The sequence below is a fragment of the Nicotiana tomentosiformis genome, chromosome 11, assembly GCF_000390325.3.
Source record: "Nicotiana tomentosiformis chromosome 11, ASM39032v3, whole genome shotgun sequence".
In the NCBI taxonomy this organism is placed as follows: domain Eukaryota; kingdom Viridiplantae; phylum Streptophyta; class Magnoliopsida; order Solanales; family Solanaceae; genus Nicotiana; species Nicotiana tomentosiformis.
In genome coordinates, this window is record NC_090822.1 from 113,437,811 (window position 1) to 113,461,299 (window position 23,489).

At 36.8% G+C, this 23,489-nt stretch overlaps 1 protein-coding gene across 1 annotated transcript; it reads left to right on the top strand.

The window, feature by feature from the left end:
- The first annotated feature begins 9,773 nt into the window (after nt 1-9,773).
- LOC104110165 (V-type proton ATPase subunit a1-like) lies at nt 9,774-23,284 on the top strand. Its single transcript, XM_009619609.4, has 18 exons — nt 9,774-10,187; nt 12,901-12,945; nt 14,102-14,224; nt 14,363-14,470; nt 15,049-15,162; nt 15,260-15,433; nt 15,674-15,811; nt 16,724-16,831; nt 16,954-17,061; nt 17,162-17,310; nt 17,929-18,082; nt 18,183-18,343; nt 19,249-19,455; nt 19,533-19,716; nt 20,351-20,434; nt 20,876-21,072; nt 21,164-21,223; nt 22,628-23,284. Exons 1-18 carry the CDS (start codon nt 10,047-10,049, stop codon nt 22,830-22,832), a joined length of 2,460 nt encoding a protein of 819 aa, XP_009617904.1. The 5' UTR covers nt 9,774-10,046; the 3' UTR covers nt 22,833-23,284.
- Nucleotides 23,285-23,489: the final 205 nt, after the last annotated feature.

Consider the following 23,489-nt stretch of genomic DNA (forward strand, 5'->3'; position numbering starts at 1 on the left):
GTCAAAGTGCAATAGACTTGAGCAAAAACTCCATGTACCATGCAAGAACAAAGCATATAGATGTGAGATTTGAGGGTCGAGTTGGGGTTGGATTTTGATAAAAATTGGTATGGTTAGACTCGTAGTTGAATGGGCTTCTGGATTTTGTAACTTTTGTCGAGTTCTGAGACGTAGGCCCCACATGCGATTTTTGAGCTAAAATTCGGATTTTTATGGAAAATTAGCATTTTCTTATGGAGTTAATTTCAATAAATTTTATTGACTGAAACAAATTATTTGTGACTAGATTCGAGGCATTCAGAGGCCAATTTACGAGGCAAAGGCATAGCAGAGTAAAGAATTTCACGCTCTAGGTAAGTAACAGTTTTAAATCTGGTCCTGAGGATATTAAACCCCGAATTTTGGTATCATGTGATTATTTTGGAAGTGACGCACATGCTAGGTGACGGGCTTGTGAGCGCTCACCAAGAGGATTGTGACTTGGTCCGTCCCGGAAAACTGTAAAATTGAATAATTTATTGTTAGATATATGCTCTCTATGTGTTGATAAAAATTTGACTGTAAATCATATTGGGACCTACATAGGTCGCGTACTTGTTGAATTGCCTGCTAAATGCTATATGTACTCAGTCTCAGTTTTTACTTGCATATTTTATCTCAGTCTCTGTTATTATTATTGATACATCATATCATTGTTGTTTGGGCTGATTTAATGATTAATGAGAACCCGCGAGACTGGAGAGATTTATGACTGAGAAAGGCCAAGGGCCTAATTGTGAGATATTGATATCATAGTATGTGAGTTATCCGTGCAGCACGTGAGTTATCCGTGTAGCACGTGAGTTGGTCGTGCAGATCCTTATATTATACTATAGCACGTGAGTTGGCCGTGCAGCACGTGAGTTGGCCGTGCGGATCCTTATATTATACTATAGCACGTGAGTTGGCCGTGCAGATCCAGATATTTATATTATAGCACGTGAGTTGTCCATGCAAATTATAGCGCTTGGGCTGTAGGATCCCCTCCGGAGTCTGTACACCCCCAGTGAGCGCGGGTACCCATTGAGTGTGAGTGCTGGGAGCCCAATGAGTGATGAGGGCTGGGAGCCCAGTGAGTGATTGTTGTCCTCAGAGGTTGTACTTGATTTCCGTTTGTTGTTGCACCTAGTTGCTATCTGTCATTGTTGTGAAATCTCTGAAAGATTTTATATACGAATTACATGAACATGAGCTGTATAAAAATTGATTTGACATTAAACTGCCAGATTTGAAAGAATGTCTATTCTTTGATGGAACTGTAGCTGTGTAGCTCGTCACTATCTTCAGTTCTTTATTTATTGTTGTTACTTACTGAGTTGGTTGTACTCATACTATACCCTGCACTTCGTGTGCAGATCCAGGTGTTCCCGGACATAGCGGGTGTTGATTCTTCCGTACAGCTGATTTTCGGGAGATTTTGAGGTAGCTGTCGTATTTTCCAGACCTTGTATATCCTTCTTTATCTCCTTATTTACTGTATTTGGTCTTAGACTATTATAGACCGTATTTTCCAGATTTGTATTCATATTAGATGCTCGTGTACTCAATGACACCAGGTTTTGGGGAGTGTTCGTGTTAGTATTTATGGAATTTTGTATTGTATTAAATTATTGTATTTTCAACTTAAGAGAAATTATGGTTTATCAAGATTATCGGCTTGCCTAGTATCGAGATAGGCGCCATCACAACATGTTGGGATTTTGGGTCGTGACAAGTTGGTATCAGAGCTCTAGGTAACATAGGTCTCGCGAGTCATGGGCAAGTTTAGTAGAATCTTGCGGATCGGTACGGAGACGTTTGTACTTATCTTCGAGAGGCTGCCTAACCCTTAGGAAAATTTCATTTTCTTGTATTCTATCGTGCCGAATTGATTCAGCTTGAAACATAACTCTTTGAATTCCTTCCACGCATTCGTATGCGTACATGAGCGTTCGGTATCAGCTGTGCATCGCCGGCTTGTAATTCTATGAACGAGGTTCAAGATGTGTATTCTATGTTTTTGTGATGGGCTAGTCTGGAGGACTTAAGGCCAGGTTTAGACTGCAACTTAGGCTCGGTAGCTTCAATTGTAACCTGTACATTTGGACTCATATGTTCGGTAATGTCCCTTCGAGTGGAATTTGTGGCTCGATGAGCGGTGAAATGGCTTTGTGATGAGTATGATGTAACTGCGGGATGTGTTAAGATGATTTGAACGTGACGAGAAGTGTTTTCTTGAAATGTAAAGGAAGGCCATTGGGTGCTTTATTTTCATTTTGATACATCGTACAATCTCGAGTGTGAATGTTTTGAAAGATCTTTCACGATGTTAAATTTTGGGGCAAATTAAATTCTCGTGTCTGGTTAATGAGTTTGGTTTAAGAAAGATTAAGTGATTTCATAGTAATTGTGGTTGCGAAAGGGTATAACAAGATGCCAATTTGAGACTAAGCAAGTGGATTATCTCATGCGTAGTAATCTATGTAGGTGTGTTCCTTATAATATGAATAGAGAGTTTCTTTTCTACCAACGGAGCATATGTATTGAGATTTGAATTTGAATCGGGTTGAGAAAATTTGACTTGATTGTCGCGAGAATAAATGCTAACTTAGCGGATGATTGAGGTATTTTATGGTGGGTGTTGCATAAGCTTGAGAAGCATTTTCGTTGAACTAACTGCAGTATTATGGCAGTAATAAAGTATGGGTATTATGAGTTATCGAGTGTTTTGTTCTATGGCTTTGAGCCAAGTGGGGGAGTCTGCTATTGACAATTCAATTTCATGGATATATGTTAAATTTTAATTTTGGTTTGAGGCATACTTGTGGGTTAGTTATGACTTACAGAGTTGGAGACCGAGGATGACTCGGGTAAGTAAATTCCTGGATACGGGTTACATTGAAAATATGAAAATTATGGAATGATTAAGTTGTTAATTTGAAGGATGTAGTGCGCACGAAGTATGAATTCGATTGGTCGTGTTAAGGCAGGGTTACTTCTTTGAGTGTTGATCGTGCTAAAGGAGCACATATCTTTCGGCCCGTTTGGGACGGAATAAATTAGATTTGAGCAGAGTGGATGACTCTCGAAAGGGTTTTAATGGATTCAAAATATATATGTGGAAATTGAAAATTTTTCAAAATTGTATATTACTAAAATCGGTTACTTACATTGGATGGTATCGGGACGTGCGGTAATTCTGTTTGACTATGGATTCTACATTTCAGTATAAGAAAGGAAAGAGGAATAATTTTAAATTCGCATAAGGTATTTTCAGAGTGAGTGTTACAGTTGTGGTATTTATGGAGGTGCTTAAGAAGAATACAATGGCTTATGGGCCTTGGGGCAGTGTAGTTTTATGTTAGGATGTCTTGTAGTGAGCTTTGGGTAAAGTAGTGGTGTTCTGACAAGGAGAAATGTCAACTTGAGGATAATCCAGAAGAAACTCGAAGAAAATAGGACAAATGGGTAACATGTTGGATCAATATGGTAATGGTATGCTCGATTCTTTTAGTTCTTATGATGAGGTGAGGCTTTACGGGTGTTTTGTGGCAATACTCTCGGATTTGGCAACTTGTATGGCTCGGTGGAGTTATAGGGATTTAGTTCTGATAGCTTGGTTATGTGCAAATGGATTTTAAAGTGTTCTTAATGGTTCCTACCATGGGTTGAACCGGATATATTCTGCCGGTGTAGGGAACATATTGTGTATTATGAATTCTTCCTGGAAGGAAGCAAGATGAAGGTTAATTAATGATCGGGTATGTAATTTGCTGGTTACCCAAAGTTGATGATGAGATTCTCGTGCTTGTCACATGATGACGTGATAGATGTGGTGTGTGACGCGGGATTAAGATTTACATGTACAAGGTGGCAGTTCATTCTTGAAAGGAAGATCACAAATTTTGGACAGCATGGTCAATTTTAGATAATTAGACGAATGTTATAACTGCTCGGTAATCCCTGAGAAGGGTGCGCATTTCAAAAGGCGCATTGTGTTTTGGCTTACGGATGTTCATTGGTATTGCAGTACTCACCTGGTTAATAGACTACTGATATTCAAATTATTGCTATGTGACACGGAAGAATTATGAAAGTATTCCTTATGGGAAGATCATGAATGGAAGATGTGTTAGTCATTCTAGTGCTGGAGTTGAGATCAGTTACGGTGATTCATGTGTTTGATGAATTTGGAGACTAGGAGTTCTCAGAAGTATATTGTTTCGGGTTGCGGCCTGTTTGAGATGAGTATTTTCTTTAAACTCAGTGGAGGCACTAGTTGCGTTAATTATTTGTGATAGCTACGCGCTATAAGTGTGCATATATGAGAGGTTTGAGACAATGTTCGAGCATCAGGGCGTGTATTCATACTCGAAAGAATGCTTAGGCTATGATATGCCTAGAGTTGACTGTTAAGCGTAAAGTTATAACGTTTCTCAGGTTCATACCTTTATTGAAAACTATATGGGCTACATTTGAGGTTACAAAGAGGCTAATTTCCTTGAATAAACGGGGTAGTTACTATTTATGTGTTAAATTGCCGATTTGAAGTGTGATAGTAGACTTTGCACATGCTTACACTATGGCGTGTTATTTATACCAGTTCAGGAGCATATGAATCTTATTTCATTATCATATACAAGTGTACTTGTTTAATTGCTCCTGTATGATATACTGAGACTGGAGGTCTGTGACCATGCCAAGCGATTCATATTATTGGCACGTGAGTCATCCGTGCCGTGTGTGGGAATTTTATTTCTATGATACTTTATCTGATTCATTAATTTCCTTCCTCTACAATTATGCACATACGCCTACGGATTCACGAAATTTGAGGAGCTAGTTGTAACATTGCGGTTGTGGTAGTGCTTATGGAACTTGCAATACAGTTCTCTTCCTTGAGACATCTCCCATATTTGGGTACACGGAGTGCGCAGTGGTGGCTTAAGTTATATTGATGTGGCGTGTTTGTGGGATAGTTGCGTTTAATAAAATAAAGTCGTTGGACCTAGAATGGGTATTATCAGGCTTGATTATGGTATATTCGGGAGGATAATATTGAAAGTCGGCTTAGGAGAGGATTGTGGTTCTGGTTAGGACGAGAGAGCTCCATGACTAGTTGATCTGATGAGTGATTATGAGTTTTTGATTGTTTCTTTCATCTTTGGCAGTGTACGAAGGTTTTGGAATAATGTTCTGTTGAATGTAGGGTTTTATACTAGTACTTGGTTGGTTTGAAGTAGTTACTGTGATCAGGAATGGTGCTACGAGCAGGCGAGATGTGTAATATGCTGGGTGATTATAGTTATAGCTCGATGTAGCTTGTTCAAACTCATACAATGTGTAAATGTAAGATTCGTGTCTTGAAAAGAAATTCTGAAGGTTGGGAATTGAATTCCAAGGTTTTTGGGCTAAGGTTAAATTAAGAATTTTCAGTTGTATTGTGTTGTCAGACCTATGTGGAATAAGGTGATGTGGGATCACCCCCGGGTACGTGTGTGGTAAGATGAAATAGTGATTTAAAGGCTTAGGAACAACTCTTGGCACGTTCGAGGACGGACGTATGTTTAAGTGGGGGAGATTGTAACTACCCGACCGGTTGTTTTGAGCATTTATGCTCCTTTCAACTATTTGAGGTCTTGCATAACTTCCTACGAGGTATTATGACTTATGTGAATTGTCGGTTTTAGTTTTAAGATATTTCGGAGTTAGCTTGGAAGAATGAATTTCATGTTGGAAGTTTAAGTTGAAATAGTTGACCGGATATTGACTTTTGTGTAAACAACCTCGGAATTCAATTATGATGATTCTAATAGCTCCGTATGGTGATTTTGTACTTAGGAGCGTGTCCAAAAAATTATTTGGAGGTCCGTAGTGGAATTAGGCTTGAAATGCCGAAAGTTAAATTTTGGGAAGTTTGACCCCACCGGGGGGGAGGGGGGGAGGGAGTGACTTTTTGATACCGAGGTCGGAATCCGATTATGGAAATTGAAATAGCTTCGTTATGTCATTTATGACTTGCGTGCAAAATTTGAAGTCATTTTGGATTGATTTAATGTATTTCGGCACAAGATATAGAATTTGATTGAAAGTTCAAAGTTCATTAGACTTGAATTGAGGTGTAATTCATAGTTTTAGCGTTGTTTGAGGTGATTTGAAGGTTCGACTAAGTCCTTATGATGTTTTAGGACTTGTTGGTATATTTGGTTGAGGTCCCAAGGGGTTTGGGTGAGTGTTGGATGGTTAACGGATCATTTTTGGCCTTGGTGAGATTGCTGATATGTGCTGTTGCATTTTTCTGATTTTCTCTTTCGCGTTCGCGAGTGGGCCCTCGCGTTCGCGAAGAGTGTTTTCTGAGTGTGAGGTTTTGTTCTTCGCGTCCGCGAAGGGGAGGACGCAAACGCGAAGGTATGGTCTGTGTGTGCGTCGCGAACGCGTGAGAGGTGTCGCTTCACGAAGGGTTAAATTTGTGGGCAGTCGAGTTGTGCTTCGCGAACGAGAGGGACCTGTCGCGTTTGCGAAGAAGAGAGGTATGGACAGAGAGTTTAAGTTCTGAAAATGGGACTTCGACCCATTTTCAGTTTTTGATGGATTTGAGCTCGGGAAGAGGCGATTTTCGGGAGTTTTTCAAGGAAAACAATGGGGTAAGTGTTCTTAACTTAATATTGGTTAAATTACCTGAATCCATGGTTGTTTTTATCATTTAATTGGTAAATTAAGTTGGAAAAGTTTGAAAACCCTCTTAGTTTATATTGAACATTTGAGGGTCGAGTTGGGGTTTGATTTTGATAAAAATTGGTATGGTTAGACTCATGGTTGAATGGGCTTCTGGATTTTGTAACTTTTGTTGAGTTTCGAGACATGGGTTCCACAGGCGATTTTTGAGCTAAAATTCGGATTTTTATGGAAAATTAGCATTTTCCTATGGAGTTAATTCCAATAAATTTTATTGACTGAAACGAATTATTTATGACTAGATTCGAGGCATTCGGAGGCCGATTTGCGATGCAAAGGCATATTAGAGTAAAGAATTTCACGCTTTGAGATAAGTAACAGTTTTAAATTTGGTCCTGAGGATATTAAACCCCGGATTTTGGTATCATATGATTATTTTGAAGGTGACGCACATGCTATGTGACGGGCGTGTGGGCGCGCACCGAGAGGATTGTGACTTGGTCCGTCCTAGAAAACTGTAAAGTTGAATAATTTGTTGTTAGATATATGCTCTCTATGTGTTGATAAAAATTTGACTGTAAATCATGTTAGAAATCATGCTTAGGCTATGCGATAGTACTGTTGGGACCCACATAGGTCGCGTACTTGTTAAATTGCCTGCTAAATGCTATATGTACTCAGTCTCAGTTTTTACTTGCACATTTTATCTCAGTCTCTGTTATTATTATTGATACATCATATCATTATTGTTTGGGCTGATTTCATGATTAATGAGAGCCCGATAGACTGGAGAGATTTATGACTGAGAAAGGCCGAGGGTCTAATTGTGAGATATTGATATCATAGCACGTGAGTTATCCGTGCAGCACGTGAGTTGTCCGTGCAGTACATGAGTTGGCCGTGCAGATCCTTATATTATACTATAGCACGTGAGTTGGCCGTGCAGCACGTGAGTTGGTTGTGCGGATCCTTATATTATACTATAGCATGTGAGTTGGCCATGCAACAAGTGAGTTGGCCGTGCAGATCTAGATATTTATATTATGGCACGTGAGTTGTCCGTGCAGATTATAGCGCTTGGGTTGTAGGAGTCCCTTTGGAGTCTGTACACCCTCAGTGAGCGCGAGTACCCATTGAGTGTGAGTGATGAGGGCTGGGAGCCCAGTGAGTAATTATTGTCCTGAGAGGTTGTACTTGATTTTCGTTTATTGTTGCACCTAGTTGCTATCTGTCATTGTTGTAAAATCTCTGAAAGATTTTATATACGAATTACATGAACATGAACTGTATAAAAATTGATTTGACATTAAACTGCCAGATTTGAAAGCATGTCTATTCTTTGCTGGAACTACTGAATATGACTGTAGCTGTGTAGCTCGTCACTATCTTTAGTTCTTTATTTATTGTTGTTACTTACTGAGTTGGTTGTACGCATACTACACCCTGCACTTCGTGTACAGATCCAGGTGTTCCCGGACATAGCGGGTATTAATTCTTCCGTACAACTGATTTTCAGGAGATTTTGAGGTAGCTGCCGTATTTCGCACCTTGTCTCTCCTACTCTATCTCCTTATTTACTGTATTTGGTCTCAGACTATTATAGACCGTATTTTTCAGACTTGTATTCATATTAGATGCTCGTGTACTCAGTGACACCAGGCTTTGGGGAGTGTTCGTGTTAGTATTTATGAGATTTTGTATTGTATTAAATTATTGTATTTTCAACTTAAGAGAAATTATGGTTTATCGAGATTATCGGCTTGCCTAGTATCGAGATAGGCGCCATCACGACAGGTTGGGATTTTGGGTCATGACAGAGATATCATTGGATTCGTGAGCAGGTGGAGAACGAATCTTTACAGGTCAAAAAGATTCACACGAGTGAAAATCCTGCTAATATGTTGACCAAGGTGGTATCAAGAGACAAGTTTGAGCTATGCAAAGAACTTGTCGGCCTGCATTCTCTCAAACTAGAAGATAGTGCTACCTCCTCTAGATGAATGAGACTGAAGGGGGAGATTGATGGGTTACATCTCATTCAATATCCAAAGTAATAGGCATGTGCCTAAGGAAAATTTATTTGGTTTGGTAGCCAACTTTGTTGAATTTTTTTGGTTTGGTAGCCAACTTTGTTGAATTTCTTTTGGTTGGTAGCCAACTTTGTTGAACTGTCAACATTGAAGAAAAAGAAGGAAAAATGTGTGCAAATTGTCAAATATAGTAGGCTAGTGAGGCTTCGGCTATAAAAGGAGAGCTTCAACTCTCATTTCTACACACCAACAAAGAGAGAAAGAAAGAGTGAGGTTTCACGAACAAGTTATAAGAAAATAGTCTGTGAGAAAAATAGAGAGTGAGCGATATTGTAGTGAGGTGAGAATATCAAAAGAGTGTTATTTCTTTTGAGTATTGTAGTGGTCTTTGAAATATTTTACTCGGACCTACAAAGGGTTTTTCACGTAATAATCTTGGTGTCATTGTCACTCTTTTTCTTGCTAATTACCGTATTTCGCTTCTACGTGATTATTCCGCTTCTATTACTGTAAATATTATTTTTGTAGGGAGTTTATTTCCAACAAGTTGCGGAATATTTGTGTATACTCAACCTTGCTTGAGGGATAATTGGGTATTATATTATTTTGTGACAGAAAACTATACCATCTTTTATATTTATATTTATTTATTTATTTTAAGAATTTGTCTCATAGATGTTCAGCTAAAAGTTATTTTGCTCTTCCATAATTTCATTAACACACCAAACTCTCATTTGAATATCGAAAAATGAATCTTTTTCACTTTTTCAATATCACCACCAATCCTTAGTTCAACATTTACTAACATCCAAGAGGCAAAATTCTCATCCATTACATAAGAAAATCAATTTCTACCCTGTTTTCGTGAAGGAAAAAAAAAACTCTCCAAATATAAACCTCACTAGTCATTTTAATTTTCTGCATAGAATAATATCCTTTTTTTTTTCCCCTTTTTAAGATCACATACATATGTGATATGACACCATTTGACCAACGACTAAAAGGTATAGTATATTACAATTTCATTTCTAATAATCTGAATTTTCTAATTTTTACCAGTCCATAGTCCATCCCTCTCTCCTTCTTCAGACTCAAAAAAATAAAAGGAAAAAACCGAATGGCAGTTAGTACCATTTGCCCCCCTGCAAATAAAATACGAATGAACTGAAATTCCAAAATCGGTGCCGCCATTAATAACAAAACTCTGAGAAACGTACAAAGTACGATTTAAAAAAAGTGTGAGTGTGTGTGTTTTCTGTGATCAGATCTGAAGAAGAATTAGATAGGATCTCTCTACACTAATTTTTGTTCAGTGTATGGAAAATGGAGTACATAGACAATTTGCCTCCAATGGATCTGATGCGTTCAGAAAATATGACATTTGTACAGCTCATCATTCCTGTTGAGTCGGCTCACCCTGCTATTACTTACCTTGGCCAACTTGGCCTTCTTCAGTTCCGTGATGTACAGATCTATACCTCTCTCTCGTTTCTTTGTTGATGTGATTATTTAAATTCAATTAATCGCACCAACTTTATTTATTTGTATGCTAATTTTATGTATTAAGCTGGTTATTATTGTTCCTTTGCTATGATCCATTGAGATTCAGTCCTTTGTTCTTCTCATTTGAAATTGAGAAAAATAACATTCTATGTATTTGCTCGGATTTTAGAACATTAGTTATGACATTGATATGAATTTATTCTTTGTTGGTAGTGGCGGAGCTAGCGTCTGAGTTACGGGCGCTGCCAAACCCAGTAACTTTGGTTTAAATCCTGTATTTGTAAATCAATTGAAATGTACATATTGTTAATTTAGAACCCACTTACTTAATAAAACTAGAATCCCCAACCCATAAGTTTCAAATCCTGGCTCCGCCTTTGGTAGTAGAGAGGACTTGTCATGTTGGTGCAATTGGTGATTAAGAATTGATTTAATAATTTTTTTTTTAATATTTAGACTTGATATGTACAATATGTTGTGAGCTTAAATATTGGGATTGGAGTGAGTAAGGGATTGAGGTTGAATAAGTTTTGATCACATTCTGATTTAAATGGCTAGAAATGGTGGCTACTAAGTTTCTTTGCAGTAGTCCTCTAGCTACTAGATCTGGTTGATATTGTGTTTAATAATCTTTTCATCTTTTTCAGAGTCTTCGTCTTCGTCACTACTCCTTCAGTTTTATTTTATATGACGATATTTGATTGGATACTGTTTAAGTTAGTTTGACAGAGAAACTGATAAAAAGAAGTTTCTTTTGATAGAGAAAACATCACATTCAAAGTAAAAAGTTGAATTGCTTAATTAATTGGAATTCTTGAAAGCTATGAAAGTTCTACATAAATAGAATGGTATCGCAATGGAATGAGTTCATATAAATTGGGATGGAGGGGGGAGTATTAGAAGACTGATGATTAGGAGCAAGTGTCTCGGGAGTTATGGATCAATATCTTGACCATTTCCTAGATATTTTAGGAAGAAGCATGTAACGGTCAGATAGTCCGTGCCTTCTTTTTTGGTGTAACTGTTGTACCATCTTGGTACTTTATTAATCAAATTTTACCCCCATCTTATTTAAAAAAAAGTGTCTCAAGAGTTTTTCTTCATCCTTTTTGGGCTGGTAATTAAGTTAACACCCTCCACCCACCTATAACCAGATTTTGATGCTCTCAAAGCCCTTAAATGCTTTAAGCCTCTTCACCATTGCCATTCTTTTAATCTGAACAAGAACTTTCAACCTTCCTAAACATATAACTAATGTTTTAGTGTTCAAAGTCAGCTAGATGGAAACAGCTGTAAATGGTAAAATAAGGTAGTTCTCTTTACCTTTTGCCCTCAGTAAAGTTGAGTTATGGCAGATGATAACATATTAGAGTCCAAAAAGATCTTGTAAGAGAGATCTTTCTCTTTTTCCTCGGTTGTACTCGTGATCAGGCCTCTTAAGTTGGAACAGATTGTTAATTGCTATCTTGCCTGAGCACAAGAGAAGTAGTCAGCATTCTTTTTACTTTGTTTCCTGTGAATTTGGTTTGAAAAAGCGTAGCTGCTTAAAGCTTACGAACCTTCAAGTTGTGATGATTTCTACTGTCACATCTGGAATAGTGACTACATATTGGAACTTTCTTTTGATCTCTAAGCTTGACGAAACACATCCCTATTAGCGTAATACTTATCGTAATTACTGAAATGCATCTCCAAAGGAGATAAATGAATTTTAAATTTCTTGGGTTTGCCTCTGATTATACTAATGAAAAGAGATACCAAGGAATTGGTTTACGCAAAATTTTCATCAAGGAATAAATTGATTTTCTCTCTAACTAACAACTCATTTTTAGATATTAGATGCATTATTTGTATTGCAGGAAGATAATTATGACAGGGTACAAACTTTTGTTCCAAATCGCCCTTACTTCTTTGGCCTCTGCTTCTTCCGAACAAAAAAATGTTGTTGGCAGGGTTGCTTTTTCTTTTGAAGTAGTATTTGAAAGATAGATTCAACTTTAAATCTGGGTATCTATGTGAAACAGACTCTAGTTTTTTTCTGTCTAAATGGTTTGTTGTTAAGAAGTTGCTAACCAAGAAAAGTACATGATAAAACCAACCTTTTAGAAAAAGAAAAGAAAACTACATGATAATAATTTGATCATCTCCCCAGACCCCACTTGTGGGAAACTACTGGGTTTGTTGTTGTTGTTGTTGTTGTTGTTGTTGTCGTTGTTGTTGTTGTTATACGGGTGCTTGTTTCCCTTCATTAATAAAATATTTACTACATAAAGTAAAGGTTTTGATCTTGAAGGGCCAAAATGAAGTGTATTTCAATAAAACAGACTGTAATGTCCTTCTACTGAATTGTCTTGGTGCAACGTCTGTATGGATTTAGTCAATATCTTAAAGTAACGAAAATTTCTCTATGCTTGTTTTTGCTTTTGGAGTTGGGGGGAGGATGGGTAGAATAGCCCTTTCCTTTATTCTTGATGTTTCAGGTTTACTACTAATCACATGATTTAGTCCATAAGTCTGTCATTACTATTCATCTCTCTGACTAGATTTTGGTTGTGGCAAATTGATGTCTTTACTTATGCCTTATAATACAATGTTTGGTATTTTGTGTCTGTTTCACCTTCTTTGTTATTGTTAACTGGGAAACGAACTCACTATCTATGTTTTCCTTTTGCAGTTAAATGATGATAAGAGTCCTTTTCAAAGAACATTTGTAAACCAGGTATACACTAATAGTGAATATCACATCTTTGTGTTGAATATTCTATATGTTGTTACCTCAGTGGAATTTGTCTGTGTCAATAACTTAATTTATTAAATTGTTAATCATTGTTAGCAGTATTTTTGACAAATCATAATCATTATTAACTTTGCTGAAAAACTTTGAGAGTTGATGAAAGTCAATTGCTTTAAGTCAAGATAAGAAGTACCTTTGTCCTATTTCAGCTTGTAATGGTAGTGTAAAGTTACACTGAGGTTATTGTAATAGTAGCATGCAGTGATGTTGAGGTTATATGTAGGATATTGAAAATGTTTGAAGTAAATAATGTTGTTGCTATTCTTTATCTTCAAGATTGACCTGATTTTAAGATAAACTCCTCCATATAATCCTGCATTGATGCTACTATGGTGATTGATAATTCATATTATAAATTCAACCTTAGTTACATGAAACATCTGATTGCTAAAATTCCTTTGGTGCTGAGAAAAGAGTGAAGCTCCCTAGATAGGTGTTTTCACCTTTTTGGTTGCATAATTAGTGCTAAAATATAAACGCCAACCTACCTTGATTCTTCAAGTTCTAACATATATTTGTCCCCATCTCTGCTTCCAGCTTCAACATCTAAGATATAAACTAACATAACGATAAGAGCAACTACATTGATCTCTCCACTTGTTTGACTCCATTCTCCCCTCTTTTGTCTATTATATCCATTTTAGTCTCTTTCTATTTTTTTTTTCTTCAGAAAACTTCTTTTTCAAAATTTGTTAAAAAGGATATGCTTTAAAATTTTGATGTAATATTTTGATTGACCAATTAAAGGTTATTCTGAACATATTCTAGTGTGAATAGTATTCAGATTTTGCACTTAGCAAATATTAAAAAAAGAACTGAATAGTTTTCAAGCAGTTCAAGGGAACTCTACTATTTGAGTTGCCTTCCTAAGGTACTTGACGACTACTAATTTTCCAAAGCAGCGTGATACCTCAGTGTTTCTGCTGGCAAAGAGGAGGTCAATAACTTGGACTCAGAATTTGGCATGTAATTTGGTTAACATATGTATGGAGTTACTGAAGTATCAAAAGCATTTGCAGAATTTTATGGTGCAGTGGTGTATAATTATCTTTTCATTGTAATCGTGGATGATCTTTCATAGGTAAAAAGATGCGCAGAGATGTCAAGAAAACTACGATTTTTCAAAGATCAGATACAAAAAGCTGGGCTGCTGCCTTCTCCGCGTCCTGCTTCACAACCTGATATTGAACTGGAAGAACTGGAGGTGTTTTTCTTCTTGCTGACAAACGAACACCCTACTTTCTTGTCCAAATTGTGTTTATGCTTCTTCTTTTGGATATTTTTCCTTTTTATACTTTTTTTGGTTTTCGTAAATCTCATGCAGACCTATTCTGAATTTCAGATACAACTTGCAGAGCATGAACATGAGTTGATTGAAATGAATGCTAATAGCGAGAAGCTAAGGCAATCATACAATGAGTTGCTTGAGTTTAAGCTGGTATTACAGAAGGTACAATTTAAATTCTCTTTCTTACTGTTGCATTAATGAGCTCCGTTTACATTTTGAGAAATTGGTCCATGTCTGACTAATACTGCTTTCTGGATATTTCATCACTATGTGTACGCCTGTCATGCATATGTATTTGTTATGCATACATGTGCAAGGTATTGGCTTGCATTAATGTCCATCTATTTTGCTTCTTCTATCCTTGCATTGAACTGTTTAGCCATAATTAGGGTGTAATGCTTTTATAGTTCAAAAAGCATGACAGAGGTCTGTTTTTTATTTCTAAATGCTTTAGCTCTAATCAATCAGCATTTATGCGCTAAGCTTTTAATGGCTTCTCAAGTAACGTTGTTAGTTGAGAAATTGGTTTTTCATACTTAATCTGGTGTTATTAATGCCTGACATGGTGCTTGCCAATTATGTTTCCTTCAAGCGTTTGAAACTTCAAACCACTCAACAAACTTTATAGACAAATCTGTTCTAGAATAGGTACCAAAGTCATACTTTTTCTTATGGTCGAGAAATATATGCCTTTTCAGAGCTATTCTCATTTCTGCTCACTATAACCCTGCAAATTTTAGGCTAGTGACTTCCTTGTCTCAAGTAGAAGTCATACAACAGCTCAGGAGACAGAATTAGATGAAAACGTGTACTCCAATCATAACTATTCAGATACAGCATCATTACTTGAGCAGGTAATTGATTCTTTCTTGCTGTTAGACTGATCCGGTGCATGATAATGATTATCTGTATCTATGAAGCATCTGAGATAAGGTTTCTTTCAATCTTCAGGAGATGCAACCAGAACTTTCAAATCAATCTGGAGTAAGATTTATTAGTGGCATTATCTGCAAGTCCAAAGTTCTACAATTTGAAAGAATGCTATTTCGTGCAACAAGGGGCAATATGCTTTTCCACCAGGCAGTTGCTGATGAAGAAATCTTGGATCCTACCTCAAATGAAATGGTTACATTCTTTCTTCTAAATTGTTCTTGTGTTAATGCCAGGAAATAGTTCTGTACACTGGTGCACTAAGAACTTTTTCCTAATAAAGGAAACTGTCCATGAATTATCTTCTCACTTTAGTATGATTTCATCAATACTCTAATTCCCATTCATATTCTTATTTCTTTTTCTCCTTGCTTATTGAAAATGGCTAACTATCAAGTACACTATGTGGTTAACTCTCAATTTTTGCTTCTGTAGGTTGAGAAAATAGTCTTCGTAGTATTCTTTTCGGGCGAGCAGGCGAGAACAAAAATATTGAAAATATGTGAGGCGTTTGGTGCTAATTGCTATCCTGTTCCTGAAGACATGACCAAGAGGAGGCAAATAACTCGAGAAGTATGTTGGTTAACTTTTTAATGCAATCTTTCTGATTACTAGAAGAGAGTTTCATAGACATCATCATTGAACGAACTTGTTTTACTAAACCAGTCAGTGTACCTTGGGATATACTGCTAGCCTAAGTTACTCGGACTCTTCACTTTCAGTGCCGCACCCGTGTCGACACGACGTGGGTGTGGGTATGGGTGTGGGATCCGTGTCGGATCTGGTCAACCGATTTTGGGTACTTTGACCAAAATCAACGGAGAAATTTGGGACAGATACTATGATTTTTGAAAACAAATCAAAAGCTAGGGTGATATGGAAGAAAATGGAATACCTTGTATATATAAATTTCTATGTCAGTCCTTTTCCTTTTATCTCCTAAAATTCTACTCTTGTTCAATATTTTCTCCTTCTCGGAATACCTTGTAAGTTTTTCACATGTCTCATAATTTAAACATATTTTTATAACTCTATTTTTAAATAATTGAATTATAATTAGCCGAATCCCCGCACCCGTATCCGTACTTGGATCCGTACCCCCGAATCTTTAAATTTAGATCATGAAGGATCTGACCTCTAGATCTGCACCCGTATTGGACACCCGCACCCGAGTCCGAGCAACTTAGCTGCTAGCAGGATATGGAACAATTTCTTTTTCTTCTGTCTAGTATCTTTTGTGTTTTAATGTATATCTGAGGTCATATTATGCACCGAACAAAGTATACATGGAAAAATGGCCAATATATTGGTTGTACAATCACTAGCAGTAGCACTATGTGATGTAGCTTTCACATTGCACCAGTTCGATGAGTCTAACCCTAGCTCTCTTTTGTATATTGTTATGTACGTATATTATATCGATTGTAATCATTTTCAACTGCCCTGTCCTAAAGTAAGACTAGTGGGATAACATCTTGAGTGCAGGTTTTGTCTCATCTATCTGAATTGGAAACCACTCTGGATGTTGGATTACGTCATCGAGATAAAGCTTTAACGTCTATTGGATTTCACCTCACAAAATGGATGAACATGGTAAGAGTGACGACAACAGTATAAGTTGTCACTTTTATAATATAGTTTAATTAGTGGCTTGTGAGAGCAAGTCTTTATGTGACCCTGAAATACGAGTTGAATGCTCTAACTCTTTTTTCTAGGTTAGAAGGGAAAAGGCTGTTTATGATACATTAAATATGCTGAATTTTGATGTCACAAAGAAGTGTCTAGTTGGAGAGGGCTGGTGTCCAATATTTGCAAAGACTAAGGTACTCTTCTTTTATGTTATTTATGTTAGCATTTACATATACTGTTTCCATATGCATTATTTATGATAGTATTACCACGTACATGCTTTTGACACGTTAGATACAAGAGGCTTTGCAACGTGCGACAATTGATAGCAACTCACAAGTGGGAATTGTATTTCATGTGATGGGTGCTGTAGATTCACCTCCAACATACTTCAGGACAAACCGTTTCACAAATGCATATCAAGAAATTGTAGATGCGTATGGGTAAGTAAATGTATAGTAGCATTTAGTTATCTGCGAAACTGATTTACAATGTAATGAGTTAGGTGATGCTGTTAAGTTCTGGGGATAGAATCGTTGACATTCTTCTTTACATGATTCCTTGTCGAATCTAGTGGCAGCAGCTTGTCCATCTGAAATTGATTTAACTTGGTTTATGTGTGTCTATATGATTCAGTCATTTATGGACTCATGGGTCACGTCATCTCCTTTAGAGTGTTACTGATTTTGATGCGTATATGGCTGGAATTTTTTTTTCCTCCTTTTCCTTTAGTTCAGACACTGACATTTGAAGTAAGGTGTTTATTATGCCTGAGGCAAAATGATATATACTTAAAACAGAGAGTCCTGTTTTCTCCCCTTTCTTTGTTCTTTTTACGTGTAATGCTATTAATTTGGGATGCTTCAGCTCTTCAAATAAAATTTTCATTTTCATTTGTTTTCCTTAAATCATATATGAAAAATCATTTTCCATCTCTTATACCTTTCTGGCCTGTTTGGTTAAGATCAAGTGTAGAATCTATTTTTTTTTGTCAAATTGAAATATACATGTCTTCTGTTGCTTCTGAAAACAAAAGCACTTACTAATGTCTACATTGACAGTGTTGCTAAATACCAGGAGGCAAATCCTGCTGTTTACACCATTGTTACATTCCCTTTCCTTTTCGCGGTGATGTTTGGAGATTGGGGTCATGGAATTTGCTTGCTGTTGGGAGCATTAGTTCTTATTTCTAAGGAAAGCAAGCTTAGCTCTCAAGTATGTCCTCTCATAGTTTCAACCTCTCTCTTGGAGTACTTAACATCAGTAATTATGCAATTATATATTCCTTATGTGATCAAATAAAATTTTCTGGCAGAAACTGGGCAGCTTTATGGAGATGCTCTTTGGCGGTCGCTATGTACTCCTCTTAATGTCAATATTCTCAATTTACTGTGGCTTGATATATAATGAATTCTTCTCTGTTCCGTTTCGCATATTTGGTGGCTCTGCATACAAATGCCGAGATGCTTCATGCAGGTATGAATTATAACCTTGTTAAATTTCCATTTAGAGTACTTCGCTTTGTGATTTGTCAAAAGTAATGATAATGCAATCTCTTATGTGCTTCTGGTCAAGACTGTGATTTGCATTTTTTAAGCTCCCTCACCCAGACCTTATTACTTGATTAAAAAAAGCCTCCTCGCCCAGACCTTTAAAAGGATAGCAAAGGACATTTTCAACTATGTAAATAAGAGCGAAGAAGTGGTTGCTTTGGCTACACTTTAAGTTATGTTATTAAATCCTAGATGAGAAATAAACTATTCTTTCTTCTTTTATTTATTTGTTTGGGGTTTCGGGGGTTCTAGATGGGGAAGAGTAGCTTTTGTTTCCACTTCTGCGCAGGATTTAAAATCTGTTTTTGATTTTGTGATTAAGCCTTCAATTCATTACGACCATAACAGGTTACTTATAACTACAAGTAGTCGAGGTTCTTTGGATGTTTCTAATAATTTGATCTCAGAGTCAGGTTAATGCCTCAATCGCTTGGATTTTGGGATTTTCTTAGTCAGGCTTCTTATATTGTTATGTACTTACGGTGAAGATTGGCTAAGTTTCTATTTGATTTCTACATATTTTTAAGTAGCCCCACTGCTTTCCGGTCAGGTACAAGACACTGTAGTAATGCAATCAAACAATCATTTTCTCCATATTTCTTGGACATATTCAGATATTGCTCCTCAAATAATGTTTATGATGGTTACTAGATAAAACAAAATAACGTTTATGACGGTTACATATCGTTCGTCTATACTGGCACCTTACTCTTGCCTCCCAATCGTTGAATGCACGTATAGCTTGAGTTAGATTTTAATGCATCGTTTCCAGCTAGCCTTTTTACATTTGCAATTTTTTAACTGGGATTTTGATGTTTGTATTTACAGTGACGCATATACAGTCGGTTTAATAAAATACAGTGATCCTTATCCTTTTGGTGTGGATCCAAGCTGGAGAGGTAGCCGTTCGGAGCTTCCTTTCTTGAACTCCCTTAAGATGAAGATGTCTATTTTGTTGGGTGTGGCACAGATGAACCTCGGAATTATATTAAGTTACTTCAACGCACGTTTCTTCAACAACACACTTGATATTAAGTGCGTATTCCCTTTTCTTCTGTCCCCTTTTGATGGTTTTCTCGTTGAAGTTATTTATTCCATTGATTTGTTATCAGGTATCAGTTTGTGCCACAAGTGATCTTTCTCAACAGCCTTTTTGGGTACCTGTCTCTCCTCATTGTTGTTAAATGGTGCACTGGATCTCAGGCAGATCTCTACCATGTTATGATTTATATGTTCCTAAGTCCTTTCGAGGCTCTTGGTGAAAACCAGTTGTTTTGGGGCCAGAGTGTGCTTCAGGTATGTGCCATTGCATCTCTTTCTAATCTTCTGCTCTTAGGGTTCATTTGATCTGCAGACGTGATAAGGTAAAACTTTAATACCACCGGATTACATTGTAGGATATGATGTTAATTAATGGAATATGGATAAGATTGTAACGCTTGTGTCCCATGTTTGGTACAAGGATTTTAAATCTCTGCGACGAATTTCCTTGGCATAAATGCATTAAATAACTTATAGAATAAGGATTAATTTGAAATGAAGAATTAGTCATGATAATGTATCTCTGTATATTTGTTAAAAGCTATTCGACATTAATTAAAAGCAATACAAACAAGAAAATAAAGAAAAGGTTGGTGGCAGTGTGTGGGTGGAAGGGGAGAGAGAAATCTGTGGAGTAAAAAAAAACCATTTGATATCATAGGATAACTTTTGTTTGCTTCTTCCCTAGGGATAATTTATCCAGTACTTGGGGGTGGGTTGCGGGGGTGGGAGGATTTTATTATTTCATCCATAATCGAACTCTACATAGACAACCAAACAATTGATTATCTTAGCATCCATAATCCCCCCTCACCCACAATCCATAAATGGAACAAACCCTTGAAAATCTCTCGTCCCTTGCTTCTTTGTTTAACAATTATTATTGCAGGTAGTATTGCTGCTTTTAGCACTTGTTGCTGTTCCATGGATGCTTTTCCCAAAACCTTTTATTTTGAAGAGACTTTACACCGAGGTAAGTACATTTGGTTGCTTTTGCTTTCTCACCCTTCACAATGAATTGAATAATGTACTATCTTGATGATCTAGAGGAAAGTATAAAGGAATGGATAATCAATTTTCTTTTAAAAGGGCACAAGTAATGGAATCATTGAGGATGTAATCTTGTTTCTCCTAAGAGTCAGTTTGTGGTCGTTGAGTGGAGGGAATTCTTTTGTAGAGAAGAGGAGAGGTTTGGAATTTAGGGTTCCCAATGGGCAGATTGACTAAATTGAATTAAAACAAGTTGAGTCACTAAAAGGGTCATGATCCAATCCTCCCAAAGTTTACTTGGGCAAGACTGGTTTATTCAATTTTGGCTATATAATAATTTTTTTAATCATCAAACCAGAAGTGTTTGTCTTTTCTTTTGACATTTTTCTTATGGTTATTTGGGCTACCTTATTATGATTCTCAGAGATTTCAAGGCGGAACTTATGGCCTTCTTGGAACATCTGAGGTGGATACTTATGAGGAACCAGACTCTGCGAGGCAACACCACCATGAGGAGTTCAATTTTAGTGAGGTTTTTGTGCATCAAATGATACACTCTATTGAGTTTGTTCTGGGTGCCGTCTCTAACACTGCATCATACCTTCGGCTGTGGGCTTTGAGGTATATCCTTCATTTTTACTTGTTTTTTTTTGTCATTAACAGCAACTTGTTTTACGTTTCTACCAAATTGATATCTGTGATGTTGGTGCAGTTTGGCTCATTCTGAATTGTCTACTGTGTTCTATGAGAAAGTTCTCCTCCTTGCTTGGGGGTAAGATTCCACGACTTTTAGCTTTTTTGCTGTTCAGAATTTCCTTGTTTAGACATCGCTTAGTGTCTTCATGGATGTTAATAGTAAAGTTCGAAGTTTACTTCTGTTAAAATGTCAAGTTGTTGAATCATGAATCTGGTGAATACATTTGGTTACTCAAATTTTCTTTGCAATAGTATGGATTTGGAGGTAGAACAAGTAACTCCCTCGGAACTAGCTCAGTTCTCTTATGCAATGGCTCTATCTGTTTAGCAACATCTCATCCAAACTATTCTTAGTCTTATACTGAAGTATTTTGTGTACAAGAATATCTGCTGTCTTGTACTCATTGAAGGAAGTCACAGAGGAGAGGTAAAATTGGCATTTATTTAGACTATGGTGAAAAGTGGAAGCATGAAAAATGGACAATGCATCATTCGTACGATTAATAAAGCTAGTGTAATTACCATGGTCTCTGCTCAGGTTCTAAATGCATATTTGCTACCATGTTCCACTATAAACTTACAAATCCTAGGGCTAAATTTGTTATTCTGCTTTGGTCTCTACTAAACGCCAGTATCTTAACTTTAACCCGCTATGTCCTAGATATATCTCTTTTCTATTTTGCCTAAAAATAGCTCTTTAAAATATTCTCCGCTTTTAATTATAGCAATATATGTATGCAAACAATTAAAAAATTGTCTAGACAATATGCACAGTCCTGTGCAATGCCATGATATCTGGTGCTTATATATTATTATGATGTGTGGTGACTGGACCAATGCATCAAGGTTCTTTATCTAGACAATATGCATGCTCCTGTATGTGTGTCAGTGCGTGAGGTACTTCTATGCATCAATAGGAAGCACATTTATTCCGTAATTGAGTACTAACTTGATTTGGAATCAAAAGGCTTTCTTATTCTTTTGGTACCTAAAACTAGGTCTCTCTTCTACCATGAATTGATTGATATACAATTTTGTTGAAATCTTTTTCCTTTTTAGGTGAATGTTGTGGCATTTTCTAATGAAATGACATGACAGTGAAGACCACATCAGTGCTTCTTCTTGCCCTTGTGTCTCTCTAATTTTGTTTTTCTTTTGGAAGGGGGGTGGGGCCTATGTTGCTCGGACTCTCCGAAAATGTTGCCGGGTGTATGTCGGATCCTCCAAAAGTAGTATATTGTTGGAGGATCCGACAGGGGTGCGGCAGTATTTTGGAGAGTCCACGCAACATAGGGTGGGGCAAGTTGTGGGAGAATGGGGAGGGCAAGAGCACTTCCTCATGTGTACTATGATGGTAGTGGTTTGTTTTATGCACCATAGCTAAAATATGGCTGTACAAATTGATTGTGTTGTTTAACATTTTGCCCTCGACATCATAGCTATCAAATGTACCTGAGGACTAGATGCTTAATAATTGCAGGTATGATAGCCTGATCATACGGCTAATTGGGCTGGCAGTATTCGCCTTCGCCACAACCTTTATACTACTCATGATGGAGACTCTTAGCGCATTCCTTCATGCATTGCGTCTTCATTGGGTGGAATTCCAAAACAAGTTCTATCACGGCGATGGTTATAAGTTCAAGCCATTCTCTTTTGCTGCATTAGCAGATGATGAGGATTAGTACATAACCTTTATTTTCCCTTATTTTTTTCCGGGGAATTCCACAGAAAAGAGGAGTTTCTATATCCAGGGAAAAGATTTTCGAAGGACCCAATTTTGGCTGACTATTATTGCGCACTTTCTGTTGATGAAGCAGCTGGTTTTAGCATAGAATTGTAAAGTTGGCACACATAATCTTTCAGTATAGTGGTATGAAACTGGGCTCTGCTTATGGCCATAGTTAGTTGTTAAAGAAGAGATCTGTAAATTTTTCTTTATAAATCCTTTACATATTATTTTTCAAACACGAATAAGTTAATTGTAAAGAGGAAGTCTTTATATAGCATTTATCTTAAGGGTGTCTCATTCTTTTGTGGAGGCAAATTTACAGAATCAGCAAATACATGCTCCTTGTATACATTTAGTGAGTCTCTACAGATTGTTGTAATAATAGAATTATCTCTTTGAATTTCCTTTTTTGGAATCGCCAAACTTTGATAAATGAAATGGTCAAATTTAGTAGATTTGAATTAAATAACTACTGTATTAGCTTTTCTTATTTTTCATGGGATCAAACATATTCTAGCTCGCTAATGAGGTCCATGACTCAGAAATTGAAATTTTCTGCTTGTGCATTTAGATTCTCATTTGATACTTCTTCAGAAACTAGATATCTGAA